At 39.0% G+C, this 10674-nt stretch overlaps 1 protein-coding gene across 1 annotated transcript; it reads right to left on the bottom strand.

Moving 5' to 3' along the window:
- Window positions 1-601: 601 nt before the first annotated feature.
- On the bottom strand, window positions 602-4522 carry LOC136424973 (biogenesis of lysosome-related organelles complex 1 subunit 6-like). Its single transcript, XM_066413631.1, has 5 exons — window positions 4399-4522; window positions 3339-3438; window positions 2812-2899; window positions 2310-2396; window positions 602-1925 (listed from the first exon to the last, which is right to left on the bottom strand). Exons 1-5 carry the CDS (start codon window positions 4520-4522, stop codon window positions 1797-1799), a joined length of 528 nt encoding a protein of 175 aa, XP_066269728.1. The 3' UTR covers window positions 602-1796.
- Between the last annotated feature and the right edge of the window lie 6152 nt (window positions 4523-10674).

Here is a 10674-nt window from a genome sequence, read left to right as displayed (position 1 = left end):
GTGTTTCCGGTATCATGTACATTATAGGCTTGTGATTGGTCAATGACGGATGATGGATTTGCCGGTTTTAACTGTTTTTTTCCTTGCAGTACAAGTTTGTTCGAAATGACTTATTTAGTACTTTTATGTATCTCATGTTACTATGATACATAATTGTTGTTATCTTTAGCATTAGTCAAAATCTATAATATATAGACTAGCAAGTTAAACAAAATTATATTATAACTACATTTTGTATTTTGCATGGTTATGTTACACTGTGTTAGCACAGTAAAATTAGTCCATTTTGTTTTCACTTGCTGTTTGTTCTTTTGCACGGTTGTTTATAAGAAGTTATTTATCTTTTATATTCAGTATTTGTTATGTTTGTCATTCAAGGTATAACACACGTACAATCTAGTATATTAATAATTAGTAAGTCAGTAAAGGAATTGCAGCAATGTAGAATAGATATAATTTCAGATTTGGCCGTGTCTTTTCTATACCAAAAGTCCTCAGTGGTATGCTATTTTTAGAAAATAAACAAAAACATTCTACTCTAAACTAGAAGAAACTACGAAACTCAACCCAAATAAAGGCCTCGGAATTCTTTGGTTAATGGATAGTGCGTGTTTATTCAATGTTAATTTAAAGACTTACATGTACTTGGACTATAGAATGGTCAATGATGGATTCCAGAAGGAAGGAATTACACTGGTCACTTTACATTTGGAACACTATTTTTCATAATTCAAAAATGCCATTTTGGAAGTCAAATATTCCATCCACTTACTGAGTCTCGTATACAGTTTAGTCAATTTAAAAAGCATGCAACTGTCTTTATGTCTGTAAAAACATATAGTTTTAGAAACATGTACTTGAATCAAAAAGATCAAAGATTTCTTTTGTCTTCCAAATATACAGTGACCACCAGTGTAGGGATGTATTCTAAATGGTAATATTTAAGGCAAGAAAGTGGAAAATAGCAGCAAGTTATACAACAGTATTAGATATAGCAAATCTCGAAAAACTTAAGGTTTCAATATTTTCACAGTTTCAATGTCTCCAAGAATCATTTTCTACACTTCTTATATGTCTTCATTAATCTATACAAGGAGTTAGCAATTTGTACAATTTTACTTCTAAAATTCCTATTGCAACAAATGTCAAAGTGACTAATGTAAAAAGGTGGCGCAATCTTAATTCCTAGCACCCATATGAACCATACGCCATTTCTTTTATAACTGAATGCTGAAATCTATATAAGAATAACAAATCATTATATTTCTCATAAACGAGTCTTCATTGGTCTTTTGCACTGTTTTAAAGCCTTTTAGACCCAACGGTTCACATGTATTTGTGTACAGAAGTGTCCAGACATCTTTGCTGACATGTCTGTTTCATAGTGTTCCTTACTAGTAGATCAAAGAATCAAAACATAGTGTTCCTTAGATCAAAACACAATGCGCCAATCATGCCATGTCATTGAAAGATGACCAATCAGAAAGCTTGTCCAAGAAATGGAGCTAGTTCATTGGCTTAGAATTAAAGGTCAATTTTTAACTAACTTCCAGTGTACAAAATTCAAAGTAAGTTACCCTCAGGCTGGTAAGTGCAAAATTCAATACTACAGTCCTCTGGACCTATTCCCCTTGAAACAAATTGTGAAAGAAGAATGATATTTCTTTGGAACATTTGAGAAGTTTGAGAATTTGCGAGATACAATGCAAATGACTAAAAGCTTTAAATGTACTTTCTGTGGCCATAATTGCCTTCTATTCATGAAAAAGAACGCTAAGATGAAATATGATTTTAAACTATCTTTGTTCTGGTTTAGCAGCTGGTCTGGCCATAAGTTGTCTCTCTTTTTCCAGTTCTCTTTCCTTCTGTTGTTCCTTGTGGAGGTCTTCCTTCTGTTTCTGTTGTTGAAGTTTCAGCGCACGTTTCTGAATGTTGGGAAAACAATACAAGTAACAAGTTACTTCTTAGATGTCTGCTCTCACATGTATCAACCCTTGTCCTGCAGGATCCACATATGTATGAGTTGCACATTACAGAGCCTCTAATATGGGTCCCATATATGTATGGGTTGGGGGTATTTTTCAGCTGAACGCTTCACACCGCAGGGAAATGCACCAAAAACAGCCGAAACTATCCCACAGCAGAGCAGGAATAGTCAAGGGCCAAATGACCTGATTAAATAATCAAATTAATGAAATAGATTGCGCAAAAAATGCCAGCAGGACAAGGGTTAAAGACACAAATTATAGATGAGATGGTGACAGGAAATATCCTGCGTTTGCTAGCAAATATCAGCCCTTGAACTTTACCTTCAACTTGGTACTTTTCTCGTGAAGAGCCACCATCTCTTTCCTGATGAGAACCAGTTTGTTGTGGTACCTCTTGGCCTCTGACAACTTTGATGAAATGAAAAACAGCAAAATGAAAACAACCACTAGATTTGTAATAGCGACATATGTAGCAATGTAAGTAACAAACTCCAGTGACACTGGTAGCAGCTTCTCAGTTGAGCTCATGGTTCCAATAAGTTGGTAACTGGGAGACCCCGGTTCAAGTCCTGGGGTCAAGACATGTCAGTTGGGGCTGCACTGTCTTTTGGAAGGGAAGTAAAATGGGGGTCTCGTGTTTGAGTGCCTCAAGCACGTTAAGAATAAGAGGGAAGGGCTAGCAGCCCCTCACTGTCAAAAAATATCCCGCTACTGAAACAGCAAGGAAACTTGTTGCCCTATGCGCCACTAGGCACTTAGAAAGGTCTGAACGAACAAACAAACAAACAAACCCTAGGGGAAAGGGATTGCTTTAACAACTTACCAGCTCTCCGAGGCTTTTGGTCGCTTCACTTTCCGTGAACCTTGTGTTTTCATGTTGCATAGCTTCTATCATAACTTCCTGGTTCCTTCTGTAAGTAAAGGTACGAAAGATACATGCACTGTTAATCTGGATATATTCATGATATTCTTAACCTTCTCCCTGCTACCTAACTCTGTAACCAATAAGAAATTGGGTGCCAAACAGCTACTTCAGAGTGCTAAAGGTTAAGTTGATGGCTTTCACAGTCAGACCGAGGCATTACCATTCTGTTTGAACAATTGTGTAACCATTCACTATTACTAACTCATTAGTATGATCATATAGAAGAACTTTACTGAACGAAAATTGTACAAGGTACAATGTATGGCAACAACTATTAAACATAGTACAAAATAGAGGTAAAGAATAAAACATTTCTATTACTAAATAATACAATAAGGGCTAGCACAAGTCTTTCATATAGTGTTACAATCGAGAGAGGCTAATCATGAGTTTCGGTATTTTTTCTATATATATGTGGTACTCACATTAATTCATCCAGTTTATCTTTGACTGAGTCTGTCTCTGGACCAAGTTTTCGGATGAGTCCATCTGTCAGCAGCGACACTGTCTCCTCATCAACTGCTTCTGCAAGGATGCATGATGGGAACTGTCAATCATAAGTAGGAACTGTTCCATTGGTGAAAGCAGGTGATTACAGTATTAGCTGCATAACGTGACATCACAGAAGTGGTGGATTGCTCATTCCTTGAAAAAGACTGGACTTAGTTAGAGTTAACTTAGACAGTCTAAATTTTTTTTTTTTCGGAAATCACAGTTCAACCTAGTGCTGTGTACCTAAACTCAGGTTCGGGTCTGGATTCAGGTTAAGGTCTGGACTTAATTGTTTCCAAATGTTTAGGATATTTTTTTTTACTTGAACCTATTAGAAGTAAAGTCCAGTTCAGAACTGGTGTGTATGCAGCACTAGTTCAACCTTATTCCAAAGTTATTACGGTATGTGCATAATGACAGCTAAGAATTTTGTGTACTTAGCTTGTAAAGCACTACCCCCATGCAAACCCCTATCTATTACTCTCCAAGCAGAGGAGGGGTTCCGGCTGTTTTTTGACAATTTTAGGGGTTTTTGTCAGGCTTTCTACTTTGTCATTTTTTTTTCTCTTCAAAAACCCGTCGGAACCCCTCCTCTGCTTGGAGAGTACTATCTATGACTTTGGAGGATACATATATACAGTACAACAAGGTGACAGACACTGATTATAATTATAGTATTGTTTTTTGTCTATCTTATGTATTTGCCTGTGTTTCTGTGATTCCCAATTATGCATTTTTTTTTCTTCAAATAAAACTTTATTGTCATTCTGTACAAAAATACATGGTACAAGCAGTAACTGTCAACAATGTTCGCTGTGATATATCCATACAATCATTCATATTTTTCTTAAAGAGCATTCGGATTTAAACAATGTTGCAATACATCTTTTGTACTGATAATTTTATCTGTGGGACTGGGAGGGTCACAAAACAGTATGGGTAAGGGGCTGAAGTCTGCCATCTCTGATTCCTTGTTTCAGTATGAGTACGTACCTTGTACTGTTGCCCCACTTGTGGCTGCCTGGTCTGAAGGATGACTGTCCGTCTTCAAGGGACTCTCGGTAGCTTCTGCAGCGACTTCCGTTACCTCCTCCATCTTACAATCATCTGAAGACATACAAGGGAGGAAACTTAAGACATGTCCAGGGCTGTCTCCAGCTTTGAATTTTTTACTGTCTCAACTCATTGTTTGGGAGCCCATGTTGTTGATTTTTGTTGTTGAATCTTGTCATTTTAATTTCATTATTTTCATATCATGAATTCATTAATATACAATTAGATTTTTTGGACGGGGTGAAATTTTTGTCTGTCCCAAAAAGGCAAGTTTCTGTTACGTATATACGGAACGGAGGGACAGGTCCTGGAGACAGTCTCGGTTGTGTCTGACTTTCAAGTTGATCAAATTAAATACTGAATTTCCTTTAATGAATTTTCTCCAATGCATGTCCAATGAAAGTTAGTACTTCATAATCTATTTTGTGAGGCTTTTTTAATCCGACCAGGCTAACTAGTCTTTAACTTCCAACGAATATCTTTTAAACATTGTCGATAGCAAATTACATCGGCATTTCTAAGTTGTAAATAATTCTTATTGACAGGCTTAGCCTGTCAGTATCGGAAAAAAATCCCTATTGACAGGCTACAGCCTGTCAATAAGTAGTCTGTGCAGCCTGTCAATAGCAGGGGGGAAAGTCTTATTGACAAACTAGAATAGACTCTGTCATCAAAATTTGCTTTTGCTACACGCCCCCCCCCCCATAAAAATAAATTTACAATTACCTGATATACATGGCTTGTATACACATCAGGCGACAGCGTATGGTTACTCTGCACAGTATCTATTCTATGTTATCTATGAAAAGAATTCTCAACTCCTCAGAACTTCGCAAATCCACAAAAACCTTCCCACAAAACTTCTGCTTTCGTGTTGTTGGATATTTCTTGACCTTTGACCTCTTAGGTCTTATGACCTTACCTTAGTTTGCGATGTACATTTAGAAGAGGTTTGGGGCACGTATTCATATGTAATAGTGAAGATATAATGTACATATAGGTAAGGTTAGGTATATATCTTCTTGGTGTTCAGAATATCGTAGTGCAATTGATACATAGAGACGAATCGCCTGGGGAGTTTATATTTTGGTATTTTCCCATATATGCAAATAAGCAGAAGTACGCAAATAAGTACATGTTTTACAGGGTGTTATACTATAGGCAAAGTATTTATGTTGTCTTTTCCTTCCTTCCCTGACTCCGATTGCTGAAACTTAATGCATCCTTGTACATCAAAGCATTGAAAAAGCGTTCGTGCTATGTATGCAATCGTGTTCTTAAAAATTCCATACAAGATTTGGTTGCGATTGCTTCATTCTTTACCGCACGGAGCTTGATGAAATGTTTTATTTATACTACCAGTACCTCACAATGTCTTAACCTGTAACTTTCCTTGATGCGTGATAGATATCGTATGATCGTTTAAACTCGCAGATTAATGAACAGACCTAATGGATAGGCATTCTTTTGGGTCAGAGAGTTTAAGTTATCTAATAATATTAAAAATGATCGTTGATTGCACTTTTTTGCTCTCTATCGAAGTTTGAAGTTTTGGGTGAATTCTATTTTTTTTGTGCGTGGTAAGAATTTTTACATAGACACGAAATTGAATCGGTTCAATCAAAAGTGTAGAAATAGTTTTTCTCTCTTTGATGATCCAGCCGGCCTAAATACATTATTACATGACAAAGGGACATCACCATATTTGGATGTTGTCAGGGGCTAGTCGGTATATCTTCAGAGAAATTGTAGGGGGAATTATTTTATGATGACTAGGTAAGAAACAATGCACCCCTTTCCGAGAAGTTTGTATAGGCGATCAGTAGAAAAGTATGCAAATCAAATAACATATCTATTATAGTCTTCAGTTCAGTAAGAGAAGGGGCCTTATTGTTTAAGCCCTTTTTTTCTTTCTCAGAGATCACCATATTTGGATATTGTCGGGGGCAAATCGGCATTACTTCAGAGAAATTGTAGAGGAAATCAATATATTATCTTATGAAAACTAAGTAAGAAATAATATGCCATTTCCGAGAAATCTGTGTGAAGGCGAGCATTTGCAAAGTATAAAAGTCCGATCTTATAGTCTTTCGTTCACTGAGAAAGGGGGCTCATTGTTGATCGAAGCTCATTTTTTTCTCTTTTTCAGACCGGATATCCCTATAGCTATCCTGTCACGAAAAGTACTGCAAGACAGTTAAATGGAGAAAGTTTGAAGAAACGCTGAACGCACCAGTACCATATCTATATCTCGTATTCAGACAAATTACCAGTAGTATATATGCATATACAGAAGTCATTTCATCAAGCTTCAAGATATCTTAGAATGAAGCAATCCGCAAATGGAATTTAGGAAAACACGAGCATACACATGGCACGAATATTTTATTACGACTTTGATATACATGAGTTTTCAGCAATCAGTGTTAGAGAAAGAGCTACATAACGATAACAAAAAAATGCAAACTTATCACTGAGGTTTAAAAGTTGCAAAGTTACCGGGAAACAATCAGAAATTCAAAACAATGATATACAGTGCAATAGTCAGGGAAACACTACATAACGACAACAGAAAAACAATATAATGTAAGTTAATACAATAGTCAGGGTAAGACTACATAACGACAACATGACAAGGAGGTTCAAAAGTGACCTAGAAACAATCAGAAATTCAAAACAACAATAACGTTATATAGTTCAAGAGGGATATAGCGCACGCATGCCTGTACGTGTTAATCCTTCTTTCTCCAAAAATAATTACTCAAGCAACTGGATAAGATTTTGAATAAATCTTATCCAGTTGCTTGAGTAATTATTTTTGGCTTATCTTATTACCTGGATGTCTAACCTTCATCAACGAATCCTTCTTTCTGTTTCTCTATTTATGTCTATCTTTCTCATTTTCTGTCTCTATCTCCTTGTCTCTCTGTCTTCAAATCACTGCGCATGCTGTCAATATACGTTGTATAGTGTAACACCCTAATTAACATGCACTATATCTTCATAATTGTGACAGGCCACATATAGTCTTTACCCGATCAAACCCATATATCCTCTAGGAAGTAGATTCGTTTCTTTACATGAAATAAATTACGATATTCTTTAAAAAAGAAATGTATATTTTACAAGATTAGTCACGCTTGAGGTCGGCCGCATTCTGCACACTGCAGCGCCGTGCACCTAGCAGTGGAAGAAGAACAGTCTTCCCATATGAGGATTGTAGTGAAGCAAGGACTTTGACTTCATTTGGATCCACAAGTAGCTATTTACAAAAGGTATTCTTCCTGTGTTTCTTTTAATGCATTGATACAATAAAAGACAGGGTGTCTATGAAAACAATGTCAGATAAGATAATTAACATACATAGCAAGAATACAGAAATAAAACGAAATCCAGTTCACTCGAACTCCTGATTCTCTCGTTTACTGCTAACCAGCTTAAGGTCTGAAGTATTGTTGCACTGTCTGTCTCGGTTTCACATCTTAGGGCAAGCTTTACTGGTCAAGTCTGCACTTATGGTAGTCATTTAATGTTTTTAGCTGTTGTGTTTCAGCAGTTGTCCAAGGGAGAGAGTACCAGCGTTTGTGTCAGGTCTGACGAAGTCTACGAGGTAACTTGTTGGTGATTCGTGCCTATGGTACACTTTTTCACAGAGTGACTAACGAAACATTAGCAGTTGATTACTATTGCCATTGCTATTGCAGTTCGATCTCGTTTCAGGGGTCGCCAATTTGATCTAGAGGTGTGGTGGCATACGGTTCCATGTCATCTTCGTCTTTGATGTCTCGGTTTCCACGTGATGGAGGGATACAGTCCGATGTCGTATGGTGCAAGTCGTCATTCGTCTGTTTGTTGCGGATGTCGTTCAGATTGACACTGCTGTACGGCTCGATACGCAGGGTGTTGTTGATGGCATCGAGCGGTACAGTACGGTAAGGTGTTAGCTCCGAGTCCTGCTCGGTTTCCTCTGTCGTTCCCGCGTCGTAACCAGCAGATGCAGACGAGTTGTATAGCCGATTAGAGATCAGCTGATATGTGTTGATAATGACTCCGTTTTGCCTGTGGGCCGGATTCTGTCTTGCTGAATCCGCCGCTCTCTCTTCGTGGTCCCTGGCGTCGTCAGTGACCGATCCGGAGTGTTGGTACATCCGATTACTGATGAGATGAGAACTGATGATGAAGCCGTGTTGTCTGTGGACCGGATTTTGTCCTGCCTTTGAGACATGTCGCCTGTATATGACAACCGCAACTGCCGTTCCTCCTAGCAGAACGATAAGGGCGACAGTAAGTCCGACAGGTATGTACAGATAGTCCATACCAGCTTGCTGTCCGTCATCAAGATTCTTTTCCAGCACGTGGCCACGGGTAGCTGGGAGAGTGGTAGCTTCTGCCATTGGAAGTGTGGATGTCATAGCGAGTGGGGATCTGGATGTCACTGCCATTGGGAAAGCGGTTGTCAGTTCTGTAGATGAGCAGAATGGGCTGGCGTGGAGCGACATGAAGTCGTAGCCGGTCAGTTCAGACGGGGCCGAACACCGAAGAGATCCAGCCGAGACGATGTAGCCGTGGCCTCGCCGAGTCTTTTGCAAGGTCGTGGTGTTGCAGACCATCCATCGCATTCTGCTGTCACAGACGAAGGGGTTGTCTTCGAGTTGGAGAGAAACCCTCGTGCCAGAAATCTTCCTCCAACCCGTTTCCAATACCGTGCTGATCTTGTTGTTGTCGAGATTGACCTGTAATCGCTTCGCTGTTGTGTTGCGGCGGATCAGGGCCAGAGCCTCAAAAGGAACCACCTTCAGTTGGTTTCCTTCCAAGACTATCTTATCCAAGCTGTTGAGGCCGAGGAACGCTCTCGGAGACACGGATTTGATGAGGTTATGATGTAGATTGATTGCCATCAAGTCGGATAGGTTGTGGAAGGTGAAGTCCCCGATATGCAGGAGGCGACTACACTTGATGGTTATCCACTTTATCTTCGGTACGGGGGAGAACGCACCTGGTTCTGGAAGAGAAGGGAACACATGTATCTAATCTTTATTCTCTAACGTTAACTAGATCATTGTCTTTTTATGTTATAAATGGATGTTGTTATCTTATTAGCAGGCATATTCCCAACACTCACCTATTGCCTGGATGGTGCTGCCGGTTATGACGAATGTGACCAAATTGGGTAGCGGCGGAATGTGGTGTTTGGTGAGGGTGGTGAGGTTGAACAGACGGTTTAGCATGATTCCAGTCACAGATTGGTCAAACCCGGTAGGAACGTCATTCAGACACTTCCAGCCACGATCTTTTGCACTGCAAACGCTATTGGCTGCGACCTGGAAGAAAAAGCGATAAATTCTTGAGGATACTCACGACTTGTAGTCAGTGAAATATCATTACTTTCGAGTCTATTACAAACCACACTTACTATTCTCACTATTTTTTCAGGGGATTTGATCATATGATACATTGTTTATCAAATAGGTGAATCTAGAATATCTATTAGATACAAGAAAGCATACTTTCGAACCAGGTAGTAAATGTATTCGCGAAGTTTTCGTACAAAGGCTCTTCTTTTTCAGGCATACCACATAGGACGACAAATTACAGAAATAGGTTCTGTTTGCCATGTCAACAAAGCAATCGTAAGTGTTCTCTTACCATTAGGCCGCCTGGAAAGCACCTGTTGTCTCCCCGCTTAGGACACTCGCAGTTCTTCTTCTTTACAAACTGGTTCTTCACGAAACACTCCTCTGGGCAGGGCAAGGAAAACTTCAGAACCAACAGAACCAGGATGGCGACACACTGTCTGCTTCGTATCGCCATGGCTGTACGACTGAGCAGCTCGTACACACAGGCAGACAAAATACTCAACTGACGAATATACTTCAGTACAGGAGATTGATACAGTCTACTTATGTTTGGTATGTGTTTTTTTTCTCACTCAGTTGATTATGCTCGCAGATTGATGAACATACAAAACGAATAGGTATGATTTCGCGTAGAAGGTGTACGTTACCTGATGATATATATAATCAATTGCGCATTTTAGACGATCACAATAGTCTTGGTGGCGTAGTTGTGCTAGGACCTCGTAGGTTTTCGGGTGGATTGTGATTTTTATGTTGTGTTGAAAAAATGGTTACATAGACACGAAATTGCTCTGGTTCAATCAAAAGAGTGGAGAAATATTTTCTCTCTTTGATGATCCAGCACGGCCTAGATACATCA

Source organism: Branchiostoma lanceolatum, chromosome 19, assembly GCF_035083965.1.
Source record: "Branchiostoma lanceolatum isolate klBraLanc5 chromosome 19, klBraLanc5.hap2, whole genome shotgun sequence".
Taxonomy (NCBI): Eukaryota; Metazoa; Chordata; class Leptocardii; order Amphioxiformes; family Branchiostomatidae; genus Branchiostoma; species Branchiostoma lanceolatum.
Note: the sequence above shows the minus strand (reverse complement) of the source record. Positions and strands in the feature narration are given on the sequence as shown.